Source organism: Dipodomys spectabilis, unplaced genomic scaffold, assembly GCF_019054845.1.
Source record: "Dipodomys spectabilis isolate Male_0828 unplaced genomic scaffold, ASM1905484v1 ptg000095l, whole genome shotgun sequence".
In the NCBI taxonomy this organism is placed as follows: domain Eukaryota; kingdom Metazoa; phylum Chordata; class Mammalia; order Rodentia; family Heteromyidae; genus Dipodomys; species Dipodomys spectabilis.
In genome coordinates this window covers 41,320,464-41,334,397 of record NW_024870772.1, presented here as the reverse complement: position 1 = coordinate 41,334,397, position 13,934 = coordinate 41,320,464, and the positions used below count along the sequence as shown (strand labels likewise).

Sequence of the window (13,934 nt, the reverse complement as noted above, 5' to 3'; positions counted from 1 at the left end):
TAGTTTGTCTTTATAGGATCCTATCTCCTACCTATGGAAACTGTGTAATAACTAAGGGTGTGGCACCTAACTGGAAGGGAGACCAATCATTATGCTGTTACCCAGTTCAGCAAACTGGTGATTTGAACCTGAAACAACTGGAATTTGAAAAGATAGTCCTTAAATCACAGATTCTGAAGCTCGGATCCATGGGTGGGCTTGAGGCATAGAACCATGAGCCATGTCATTGAAATGTCAGGCCTTCTCAAACTTGGCATTATTGACACTGGGCCTAATCACAATGGGGCTGTTGGGTGTGCAGTGTGGTTATGAGAATGGCTGACATTTACCCACTAGATGCCAACACCTCTTCCCAGTCAGGGGCTCATGATCCCTAAAGGATCTTTAGATTTTACCAAATACCTTCCAGGGCAGAGTACTATGATAAAGTTGTAATGTGTATGTGTGTACCCTCCAGGCTCATTTATTTATTCCTTTCCTCTTCTTCTTCCTCTTCCTTCTTTCTTCTTTGATTGCACTGGGGATTAAATTTAGGGATTCTAATTTATAGTCAGGTACTCTACCACTTGTACCATTTAGGCCACTCCCCCAGCTCTTCATCTTGTTCCTATAAGGGTTTATGATCTCAGAACCATCTGAACCAATCGTTTAAAGCCTTTCAAATCAATCATGAAAGAACACACATATCTCCAGGTACAGCAAACACACATCTTCAGTTGCAGTGGTGGAAAACAACATACACCATCATGGCTAAATAAATGGTGTGATTTGAAAATTTGCTATGCAATACGTACCTACTACCCACTTACTTCTTGCAACTACTTTGGAAAGACAACATTGTTACAAAATCTGTACTTGGGAAAGTGTCTCCTTCAAAAAGTGCTATTCCCAGATGGCTCACTTCTTCAAATATGATCTTCACAGACTCCCACACTCGCCTCCACACTCCAGACTCCCACACTCTGACCTCCAAAGGAGTTAGTGCTAAATTAAGTTTTAAAAACAAAAACAAAAAACCCTCAAGTCCAGAAAAGAAATCAAAATTAGTTGTTCTCCAGAAAAGAAATTCAATGATGGCATAGAGTGAAAAACTGATTAGAACGGAGGATGGAGAGGAAGAGAGAAAGAAAGGAAAAGAAGAGGTGGGAAAAGGAAGCGGAAGTGACAGAGGGAGAGGAAAGGAAGGAAAAAAGAAAGAAGAGAAGAAAGAAGGGAGAGAGAATGGGGAGAAAGGAGGGAGGGAGAGGGGAAGGAACAAAAGAAAGGAGGGAAGGGGAGGAAGGAGAGAGGGATGGGGAGGGAGAGGAAGACAGGAAGGAAGGGGCGTGAAGGGAAAGAGACAAGAAGGAAGAGGGGGAAACAATAGGAAGGGGAAGGAAGAAAGGGAGAAGGGTGGAGACAGAGGGAAAGGGAACACAGAGGAGAGAGAGACAAAAAGAGGGGAGAGACAGGTATTGAGACAGACAGACAGAGACAGAGACAGGAGACAGAGAGAAGAGTAGGAGAAGAAGAAGGAAAGCCACCAGGAGAAACAGTGGAAGGTCTTGAAGGCTCCCAAACTCAGGGTGTATCTGGGGAGCGGGTGGCTTGGGGACGCGTCCTTGGCTTCTCCAGGCGGGTCTGGGGAGGCGGCTGCCCCCTGGAATTGCCCACCCCCATGTAGCGCCCGGCCTTCCTAGGGACCACCTTTCACGACCTCCCCGGTGCTGGGGAAAGGCCGCTCTTCAAGGCCCTTCTTCTCATCTAAGTCTCGGGAGGGCGCTGGGGCGCCCTGGGAGCTAACGATCCATCGACTTGTCCTAGAGAAGCAAACAGGACCGGGTCTGGTTTTCGTAGCTCCTGGGGTGGGGGGGGGGGCATCCCAGTAACTTTGGTCCCCTACTTTTTTCTTTTCTTTAGCCTTTCCCATTCTCCCCTTTTTGCCGGGGAGGGCGATGAGAAGGGGGAGACGGCGGGAGGAGGGGCACCCCAAAAGCTGCATCCCCAGAGAGACGGGTGGGCTTGGAGCCGCGTGGGCAGCGGGGCGCGCCGGTTCCTCCATCCCTCGGTCTAAGCGCCGGGTCCCGCGGGGGCGAGGGGAGGGGACAGCGGAGCGCGGAGGGCCGGGCCGCGGAGGAGGGGGGGGGGTAGGAGGCGGTGCGTGCCGCGCCTGCCCAAGGCGGAGAGCGGTTCCGCTGCGCGCAATCCCGGACTCCCCGCCGAGCCGCCGCCCCAGACCCGCGGCCCCGGGGGTGGGGGGAGTGGGAAGGGAAGAGCTCAGCGCTGCGATCCGGCTGACATCAGCCGATCCTCCGGCAAGACCCTGGGTCTCGGTGGCTTGGGGCTGGGAGGGACAGCGGCGGCGAAGAGCACGGTGGATGTGCGTGTCCGGGAAAGATCTCAAGTTGTGTGTGCGCCCCGGACCCGGGAGAAAAGGTGGCTGTCGTCCTCCTGCTCCCCGTCCCCTTCCCACTACCCTCAGCCATGTAAGTAGAGGGATCGGCTACCCAAGCGGGCGGGAACCCCACTTCTTCCCATCGGGTCGACTCCCATCCACCCTTCCCCCGGACACCCGGAGTTGAATGACTTCCCCGGCCGTGGCTGGGCTGTGGCTGAGTCGGCGGGGCGTCTGCCTCCGGGGGGTGCTGCTTTCCCAGGCTGATCGGCCGCTGGGATGTGTCTTTCCTCAACCGCCCCCCCCCGGGAGAGGTTGGGGGGGGGCAGGCAAAAGCAAGGGTTTTGTTTTCATTTTAAGTAATCCGAATTCTTTTTGAGTGAGATCCAGACCTGGGGAGGTGGTAGGGCGGCGTGTGGGAAGAAGATAGGTCAGGACGAAGGGGTTTGGAAGCTGGAGTTGGGACGGAGTTCTGGGGATGGAACGCTAGGACTCCCCCGGGCTTTCTGTTTCCATTTCTTGTTGGAACCTGCGGGGAACGGACCTCAGGGCTAGGTGTTGAAGCCACAATTGTGGCCATTAAATGTACCTGGAACCACTTAAGTGCACCGAGTTCGAGGCTGAGGAGCTGAAAAGTGTGGAGTACTTATCCGATTAGACAGTTGTGCAGCAGGCGAAAGGGTGGACGGTGTGAAATTTCCCAGAGCCAGTGAGTCAGGATAGCAGATGTGGGGATAAAGCACGCACAGGCTTTCTTTTACATGCGAAGATGGTTGTCAAGACTGAAGGAATGCTCCAAAGCTGTTGATGGAGTACTGGGAGCATCTGATAACGGTTCTGTCTGCTGGGTGTGCCTAGACAGTTCATAATGTTTCTTAAATTTATGGTACTTTGCAACTGTGAAAGATTATCCTAATTATTTTGTTTGAGGCTCATCTAGAGAGTTAAGGCACCCTTAAAGGGACACAAACACACACACACACACACACACACACACACACACACACACACAGTTGCTACAAACAATGAGGGTGAACTTGCCAGCCAAATAAAGCATGATATGGTTCGTTTTATTTTAATATCCCCGAATTACGTTAACTGCCAGTAAATATGCTACATTGCTTTTAATGTGAGTATGTGAGATGAATTCACTGGCTTGGCAAATAGAAGTCAAGCATTCCTTTAAGTAAATAGCTGCTAGAGTTAATTTAGGAGCGTTTATAGGTGATCAAGACACGTTGAGCAAGTTTGATAAAACTTGGAGTTATCAAAAAGTGTATAGAGAGAATCAGTTCTTTCTACTGTTTTAAAATTCACCATGACAGTTTGAATACAGTGCATCTTGATCAGTGTTACTCCCCTTCCATCCTTCTCCATCCATCCCTTTCCAAGTTGAAAATTTTAAATTCAATTTTTTATTGTCTTTAAGTAGTTGTACAAAGGAGATGCCATTTAACAAAGCAGTTTATGAATACGATGTGCAGTGGCACCCCTTACAATAGTCTCACCCTCCCCCCATCAGCACATACTTTTCATTACTTTTCTTAATTTTCTTGGCTATATTCTTCCCCCTTTGGCTCTTCATTCATCTGCCCCTCTCCCCTTGGCCCCTACCTCCTTTTGTAGTTACCCCTTTCCTGGTGCTTATTTTGTGGGGCTTTCATCTAGTCAAGTTTTTCTTACCTGAAAAACTGTAGAGTGACTAAGTGTTATTATTTCTCTAAGGGTCTAAACTTTTAATATTTCCTGTTGTTTTACCAGGGGTAATGATCCTTGCTACTCAGGATGGGAAGGTGATACCCAGTAGGACCAAAAGGATCCCTTTTGCTGACAGACACACCCTCGACCTGGTTCCAGGACTGTGGATTGCCTGTTGTGACTTCACACCTTCATTCCCACTTGTGGTCCCAGAACACTTCCTTTAGGCCCTTCTTGCCTTATCTGGTGGAAGATGGCATCCAGCCTGACGTGTACAGGTGTGATCTGGGCTTTGCTTTCCTTCCTCTGCGCTGCCACCTCTTGCGTGGGGTTCTTTATGCCTTACTGGCTCTGGGGATCACAGCTGGGCAAGTCTGTATCTTTTGGTACTTTCCGGAGGTGCTCCTATCCTGTGCATGACGAGAGTCGACAGATGATGGTGATGGTGGAGGAATGTGGGCGCTATGCCTCCTTCCAGGGTATTCCCAGCACAGAATGGAGGATCTGTACCATAGTGACGGGCCTAGGTTGCGGTCTGCTCCTCCTGGTGGCTCTCACTGCGCTCATGGGTTGCTGTGTGTCGGAGCTCATCTCCAGGACTGTGGGAAGAGTGGCTGGTGGAATTCAGTTTCTGGGAGGTAAGTGACTTGTTATACTTGAGTCGTTGATCGCAATCCCAAAGCTATATGGAAAATGACAAGTTTCATTTGTCTCCTGAGATGACTGACACTTATAGATATGAAATGCAGTAGATATGAAATGATTTTGGTGATAGGCCACTAACGTCAATGATTTTTATGGGCATGCTTAATAGCTATCAGCGTTCGTCATTCCTATTGTTAAACTTATGTCTCTGGCCTGCTAACTACTTGTGTGACACAGTAACAGTTAGCTTGGAATGTATCCAAAAGACACTTCTTGTTTGTTCTGTCCAACAATAGAATTATCTTTACTGGAATTTTGGGTCTTTGGAGGTAAAAGTTTCATAGGGAAGTACCTAATGATTTTGATTTGAAATTGTGTTACTAAGCTTTTTTTCATAAGCCTTTAATATTCCTTGATGGATATAAAATTGATCCTTACTCAATAGTAAATGGCATTTCTAAGTATTACTATTTTAAATGAGAGATCTGTTTTATATAATGTGATGGGCACTGGCTGTAATTCGAGCTCCTCAGAAGGCTGAGATCTGAGGATCACTGGTTTAAAAATAACTTCAGCAGACAATCTGAGAAACTTTGTCTTCAGTTAACCAGCGAAAAGCTAGAAAGTGAAGATGTGGTTCAAATGATAGAGTGCCAATTTTGACCAATATATATATGGCATAAATATAGCATATATAGTATATATACATACATATACACAAATACATACATATACATATATACACATATATATATTTTAGGCGTGTGTGTGTGTGTGTGTGTGTGTGTGTGTGTGTGTGTGTGTGTGTGCAAGGCCCTGAGTATAAGCCCCACTACAGGAACAAGCAAAACAAAATACGAATCCCAAATCCTATAAACTTCACTATGCTACAAAGACAACTGTAGGCTAATTATCATGTTAGGAGCTAACTTCCCTGGGTGCTTTTGCTTTAAGGCTAAGAAAAGAACACTGTATTTTAGGAAAGAAGTATGCTTGTCCCAAATGGACTGGATAGTTTCACTCACACCAGAAAAGGTTTGATTTTTACTTGGCTTCCCTCCAGCAAGTATTGCCTCAATATCTCTGGTCATATGGTTTTAATTGCATCTCATGTGTTTCCCACTGTTCATTTCACCTCCATCCTTCAACCTGGCTGGCTGAATTGGTCTGATTTACAATCTGCCCCAGTGAAATATGACAACCTGTGGAGATAGCACAGAGTGATGGGAAATAGGAAGCCTGGAAAACTTTAAAAAAAAATGGGTTAGTACCTCATGACAAAGTACATGTCTCCCATTTGGTGTTTCCTTACAGACTTTTGTGAAGCATTCAGAAGACAAACCATTAAAAAAGGAATAGTTCTGGGATTAACTGCCAACTGTTAGGGAGATCCAATGGATTACTTTAGGTTATTTAATATAAAAGTTTCAAGCAACATTTTAAGTGAAGTGTGCTAAAGAGTCAAATGAAAATCTGTTCGCTCTTTGGAAACAAGAGGTAGATTTGTCTGCAGTTCTGTGTTTCCTTATCTTTTTTTTTTTTTTTTTTTGGTGGGTTGTGGGCATGAACTCTGGGCCTAGGCACTGTCCCTCAGCTCTTCAGCTCAAGGCTAGCACTCTACCATTTGAGCCACAGCGCCACTTCCAGGTTTTTCTGCTCATGTGGTGCTGAGGAATCAAACCCAGGGCTTCATGCATGCAGGGCAAGCACTCTACCACTGAGCCACCTTCCCAGCTCAGTGTTTCCTTATCTTAAGTGAACTATTCTACACTGGCTTCTTTTCACAGTGGTTTTTGCACATTAGCCTGCTCTGGGAGATGCTTTTGGAAGAGAGTTGGCTGGAAGTCCTGCCCTTCTTGCTTCAGTATTGGCCACTGACAAAAGTCTTTCCTGTAATATATTCACTCAGATATACAGAGAAATTATTATTTATTACAACATAAAGAGGTTGTCATTGAAAATGAAAATAGAAATTCAGGATTTTGAAAGTTTATTGGCCCAGCAGATTTTTTTTTTTTGGGGGGGGGGTGGGTAGAACTACTGGAACTAGTGCCAGGAGTATTTAACTTTTTGTGTTTTTTTAAAGAATACACTGGGTTTGCTTTTGTTTTACTTGGCTCAGGAAAAATGCTTAGGCAGTTTCATTTTCTCCTCTTATGGAAAATATTACTTTCCATTTTTTTCTTCATTTTGGGGCAGAGACTGCTATTATTTCTGGCAGCATAGAAAAATGCTTACAAGGAGGAATCAGGTTTTATTGATTATCTTGAGACATATAATGAAGGAAGGCAACAGGAAGTGCATCTGAGACCCAGGAGATTTATACTTTCCTCTTGAAGCTATGTATAGATTTTTTTTTGAATTATATAGAGCTAAATGTTCTACTTTACAGAATCCCCAAGGGAGAGACAATTGGGAAAGTTATATATATATATATATATATATATATATATATATATGTCTCCATACCTTTTCTCTATGTATGCTTTTCATGAAGTCTGGCTTCGAAAGAGTTGCTGATATAATTTGTTCCTAAGAGTTGATATTCTCTTCCCTCCCCCAAAATGTTTATCTATCAGGCAAAAATAATTCTAGATTATTAAACCTTGGGAGATTTTCTTTTATGCCAGTCTCTCAAGAGCATCAGCAAATAAATATGCCTATGAACCTAAGATATTATTACATTTAAGTTTAAAAATTAACTTGTCATATGGAAAATGTTTTTGAAAAGTTGCCACTTATTACTCTCAGTATATAACTGGCCAGATGACCAAACAAAGCCCTTCCAGAAGGCCTTCTCCTGTTCTTTGTGGCATAATTGTGGCAAATAGTTCGGTGTTTACTAAAAGTTGGTTATTAAATGGGTGGATTTTACAAAGACTGTGAAATGTCAAACCAGTGAGTTCTGTGAATCTCCTAGACAAGTGCTTCAGAAAAGTGGTCTGCATACAGGGTAGTGTGCCAGGGGGCAGAATCCCTCACTAAAAGTGATTCTCTCAGAAGGATTATGTTTAGCTTAAGTGAGGGTTGTTCCAAAAACAACAGGAAGCAGAAGTATGGCAAGACACAACGCCATCTTGCTCAGCACTGCCTGCTCTATCTGGAGTTTGCACATATGGTGTAGCATCAGGCAGGGAAACCCCTGCAGCACTTTGGAACAAGTTAAGGGACAAAGTGTCAATGTGGATTTTCAATCTTCTTGCTATGGTTGGGTAGAGGTCAAAATGACACCTGCCTACTGATAGAAAACGTAAAAGGAGACAGGGACATTGCTTCTTACTGTAGAGTTATCTTAAGGCATCAACAACTTCTACCTTTCCTGGGGTGACTGGTACATGAATTTTAATGCTGCCACCTTTGTCTCATACTACCATTTGAGCCACTGGCTCCACTTCCAGCCAGTCTGTCTGGTTTTGAACCATGACCCTCAGATCTCAACCTCCTGAATAGCTAGGATTACAGCTATGAGCCACCAGTGTCTAGTCTTAATTGAGTATTTTTTAAAAAAAGGAATACAGAAAGTCATTGGGAAATAAAATGTGTAATAAAAATATTAATCTGTATGCCTGGGAAGTATGTTCTGAAAAAATAGAGATTGAAAAGTTTTTTTGAAATATAAAAGTAGGTGTTTTCAAATGCTATTGTAGTAATTATGAAGTTTAACAGAATATTTGCTAGTGTGTATGCTTTTTGGGGGGAGGTACCATTACTTCAACTTGAACTCAAGGTCTTACGCTCTCATTTGGTATTTTCACTTAAGGCTGGTGCTCTACTACCTGGGTCATGCCTCTACCTCTAGCTTTTGTTTATTTTTTATTTTCACTTTTTTTCAGTTTGGGGGATTGAACGAGACTTCACACACAAACACTAGCCAAATATTTTTCTATGGAGCTACCTGGCTCCTGACAACAGAAGTTTACACAGTTAAGAGAAACCCTTTTGGTCTGTGTATTAATAAGATGCTGTCCTTACACACACACACTATGAATGGAAGAAGTAAGTACATTGTAGGTATATGAAATTGTAAATTCTGTCTATTCTATGCTTGTAAATGTCAGCATTTGAATTTGTGGATTTCCCCTTAAGAGATTGCTAGTCCTATAATGAAGGAGTACCAGAGACACCCTCAAATTTATATTACTCTGTGTTCAGTTTGAATGTGAGACATGTGTGCATTATATGTGTGTGGATTGCTAGCCAGCAGCAAACTCTCTCTGTCCTATTCATACTTTTCGGTTCTAAGAAGTCAGAGGACATCTCTGCCTTGGCAAAGGGAAGGATTAGTTCTGCTCAAGTACTGATGGTGGCTATGTCTCTGTGTGCCTGACGCATCATTGCTTCTCTCAAGTTGCCTCACTACAGTGTCTAATCTGGGCATATTTCTCATCGTGTTGGGATGAGGGCAGTTGCCTGGATTCTCCCTCCCTTGCTCTACTTTAAGCCTGACCTGTCATACCAAGCCAGGGTGCGCTTTCCATTACACATGACATCAGGCTGTCTGTGAAGTGACAGCAAAATAATGAGATGAATAATAAGTGTCGAAATATTAATGGCATGGTGTTTTCTTAGTGACAGGGTCTTAAGAAGGTCTGGAACTCTTTGGGCCAGTTGCAGAAGCAGGTATGAGTCTATTTGCTGCGTCTACCGCTCCTTTTCTCCCTCCCTTCCCCTTCTCCTCCTCCTCCTATCTTAAGGCCTCAACAACTTCTACCTTTCTTGGGTGATGAGTACATGAACTTTAATGCTGCCTCCTCTGTCCCATATGCTCCTTCTTCTGCTGCTCCTCCTCCTCTTTTTTTCCCCACCACCTCCTCCTCTTCCTACTTCTTCTCCTCCTCTACCTTCTCTTCCTCTCTCCAGTTCTTTCCCACTCTCTCCTCCTCCCTCAACTCATGCCTAGATTGAAATCTGACTCTTTTGTACCTCTTATTGTACCTGGATGATAGTCATGTATCACCAGGCCCAGAATTCTTTCTCTGAGTTGGGATCTCATGGCCTTTTCTGTCTGGGCTGGCCTGGAATCACAATCCTCTGATCTCAGGTTCCTAGGTAGCTAGGATGACAAGCATGTGACATTGTGCCCAGTTGTAGGTTAAGAAAAGGAGAGTCTTCATGTATGCTTGGGCTGCTCTCAAACCACAGTTGTCAGGATCTCAGTCTCCCAGATAGCAAAGATTATAGGCATGAGCCTCAAGTGCTCAGATTTTCTGATTTCTTTTTAAATGTGCCTTGTAGATTATTAGCTACTCTTGTTTCTTATAGATCCCTCTAGCTTATGCTATAAGGTACAAGTGAGCGGTCTAGAATTTGAAGCCACGTGTTTTCAAACTTTAACATGTATCAAAATTTCCTGTAGTACTTTTGACTACTACAGGGTTCTGGGTTCCATCCCAGGGATGCTGATTCAGTAGGTTTGGTGGGAGACTTGGAAGTTTGCCTCTCTAATAAGGTTTCAGGTGATTCTGAGGCTGTTGGATCTAAGGCCAAGCCTCGTCCTTAGCTGAGAAAATGTGACTTTTGGCATGTGATTGACCTTCAGATCTTGAGGTTTATAAGAGAGTCCAACCACCACTATAGTTTGGCATCATTTGGGCACATACTAGTTCAATTCCTCCTTGTTCTTGTCTTCTTGTTCTGAAGTTCTTTCTCAATATAAACAATACCTGTATTTTAACCTATCCATTTCCTTTCCTTTCATATTCTCTCATGCCAGAACTTATAGATGGAAAACTTACTATATTCCATCTTTTGTAATTTGCCAGCTGTGGATTTCCAGTTAGGAACCGGTCATTGAAAGATAGATGACCATATGATAGGTTCCAGGGATGGGTTCAGGTCGTCCTGGGCCAACTCCATCCAGCCATAGACATCATGGAGGAGCTAAACTGGTAGACAAAGAGGGCAGCTATGAAATGAATAGTCCGACTCTGCCATTAAGTATGATGCTACTCAAATTAACTCTGATAGCAAAGAAAGGTCCCCTGGTTTAAACAAGGAGAAGGTGAGGTGCCATACTCTTGTCAATGGTAGGACTCCGGAGGGACACAGACAACACCCGGTATCACAGCCATCTATCTATATTGACAATACAGAAGCACATGCTGGATCTGGGGGCCTCCGCAGTACAGCACAGGAGTTTGGCTTTACCAGGTAGGGATGAGCAACCCTCATTGTGGCAACCCCAGCAAAGGTCACCATAGCAACCACAGCAAAGGTCACAGATGCCATCTACTCCAAACTGGATTAACAGAACTTTTACAAACCTAGAACACTCACTTGGGTGTGAAGGTACAAGCCTATAATCCCAGCACTCTGGAAGAGAAAGCAGGAGGACCATTAGCTATTTCAAGGCCAGTTCCGACTACATTGTGAGACTGTTGCAAAGAACAAAGCATAGAATAAAAGGAAATCTAGGACACCAAATTGCATATGCTTACATCTAAGCATGTTGATGACATTTTCAGGTAGTCATTGGCAACAGATTAGATTATTTATTTATATACTTTCTTTTTCTAGAAGAACTGTTCTTTTTTTAAGCTTTAATCTATAAAGTGTTTCTATTTTCATACTTTTCTATGAAGGTTCTTCATGTTTGGATTCAGTGTAAGTGTTCTTTTAATTCCCTGGTGGGCATAAATATTCACTGGAGAACTGATACCACACTGAGATCCCAGGATCCTAGACCAGAGACTGCATTTGGTAGTGCTGGGGGAATACTTTGACTAAACTTCCTGGTGCTTTGGAATGAGATGATGCACAGACTATATTATGGAAAACAAACCAGCGTTATTCACTTCAGGCCTTACGTCAGGAATCATCAGACTTGGCACATTTTAGTTGTTATTGGTAGTGATGACATTGGAAGTGTAGACTATCAGAATTCATGGACATGGACCCATTAATACTGTGATTGGTTTCCTCTTTATTCTACCTGACTGATTTTTGGCAACGGCCACCATTATGTAGGTCGTCAGAAAGCTGCAAATGATTTGTATCCTTTCTCTAGAGATAATATGATATTGGATGGCTCATGTTCATTTAGACTGTCCTCTAACTGAGTGTCCTGTGCAGTTTTTGTTCTGCCAAACTGTACTCTGTTGTTGTCCTATTTTGAGTTACTATTTTCTTTTTTGCTTTCTAACAGTACATCTCTGAAGTCAATAACGGTGAAATCTAGTTATCCAGTGCGTTTGGGTCCATCACATCAGCATGTCTGCAAATCTTTTTCTATAGGATTATTTCAGTTGGTTTGCTGACCTGGTCTAGTACTCCATTACTTTTGCAGAACATATTTTTTGCAAGGGGGTCATCAGATTTTTCACCTCCTTCCCTTTGTCCTCAGAGCCATAATAGACACATCACACATCACCAACACATAGACTACAACTTGATTAGTTGTCTTGGAAAAACATATTACTAGCCACTGAGGGATATGAGCCACTAAAGTAGAAAGAACTCAAGAGACTTATTCAAGAGATCTTTACATTATTCTATAGCTAGCACACAATGCATAAAATTAGCAGAACACACAAAATCATCATTGTACACCATCAGGACTTGAACTCTTACACTGGTGAGGGTGACTTACTGTGAGTATTCATTATAAGCAGAGAGAATAAAAGTTTTGCTTTGGAAGTTATTAGAATTGATCATGTAGCTATATTCTTCTGGCTCATTTCATCCTAAAGTGTGTTCTGAGGAGCACTAATTTTGGAGTATACCAATATGTGTTAACAGGATGAAGAAAAGTTGTGGGAAAAGTAGGTCTGAGAGAGACTTGAGTTGATTTGAATTTAGTTATCTGTGACACTCAATTCTAGTTAACCAGCAAAAATCAAGAAGTGGAGCTGTGGTTCAAATGGTAGAGTGCTAGCCCTAAGCAAAAAAGCTCAGGACAGTGCCAGGTCCTGAGTTCAAGCCCCAAGGGCAGCACCAAAACAAATAAACAAACAACAGAAACATAGGGAGAGATTGAAACACAAGGAATGTTTCCTACATTTATGCGGGCTTAGCACCAAGAATAGGCCTGTAAATCAGTTTCCTTTCACCTCAGGGAAATAAGAATTTAATTTTTTTTAACAGATGACAATTCAGTTTGAACAAGTGATGTCCCACTTACTTCATTGGTTAGCAATTGGACTATGAATGTTATCACCATAATATTATAATGTTTGTCAAAATTCTACTTTGCATCATACTTAAAATTCAACTTTTGTCTCCTACACACAAGCATTATGATTGTGTACTTTTCTGTCAGTTTGTGCTTCTAGTACTAGAAACACCAATGATAATAGGAAAAACTGTGCCATTTTTCAAAAAATTGTGTTTCAGCTTAATGTTAATAGTGCAGTGTATGATAGAATAGTAAATTCTCCCACTAGGGGAGAATTCCAAAACTAATATATTGTCTTTTAAAAATTACTCAGAGAAGATTATATGCTGGTCACCTTTTCTCTTGTAATTATCTACTGTAAAAGATCTTTATGGTAATCTTTTCTTAAGATAAAATAAATAGCAGAGAATCCTTACTTTTGTTTGTGGTTACAGGGGTTCAAACCCAAGGTCTCAAGCAGGCGAGTGCTCACCATGTGAGCACTTCCTCCAGGCCTTTTGTTTGTACTTTGTTTTTGAGACAGGATTTTGCTAACTTTGCTTGGACTGCTCTTGAACCCATGACTCTATCTCTGCCTTTGGGGTAGCTGAGTTTACAGGTGTGCATTACTATCCCTGGATCAGAGAACACATTTCTTAAATCACAAAACCAAGGACTTTGTGTCTGTTTTTAAAAATGAAGGGTCAATGTGGATCAATAGAATACTATGAAAGAAACAAATGGTACTTGTTATAGTCTAGCACGATCCTATTCAAGAGGTATAGAGATTTCACAAGGACATATATATTTTGCCAATATCAGAATTGGAACTGAGGCCTCAGAAATGTTTAGCTAGCTTTGTTTGACTATCACTCTATCACTTGAGCCATATCTCCATCCTGGCTTTTTGGCATTTATTTGGAGATGGAGTCTCTCAGACATTTTCTGCCTGGGCTGGCTTTGATCCTCAAAAATCTCAGCCTCCTGAATAGTTAGGATTATAGGTCTGAGCTACTGGGACTAACTGGGCCTTTTTGAATAGTTACTTTAGAGAATAATGGAATTAGACACAACATTGATAAATTCTCATCATTAATAATGCTGACTTACCATTGGGGGATTTGA

At 42.8% G+C, this 13,934-nt stretch overlaps 1 protein-coding gene across 1 annotated transcript in view; it reads left to right on the top strand.

Moving 5' to 3' along the window:
* Window positions 1–2,182: 2,182 nt before the first annotated feature.
* Window positions 2,183–13,934, top strand: part of Lhfpl6 (LHFPL tetraspan subfamily member 6) — a 219,401-nt gene continuing 207,649 nt past the window's right edge. The window contains exons 1-2 of the mRNA XM_042685780.1: window positions 2,183–2,465; window positions 4,136–4,710. Of these exons, the coding sequence (XP_042541714.1) occupies window positions 4,326–4,710 (385 nt within the window). The 5' untranslated portion in view covers window positions 2,183–2,465; window positions 4,136–4,325. The remainder of the gene's footprint in view (window positions 2,466–4,135; window positions 4,711–13,934) is intronic.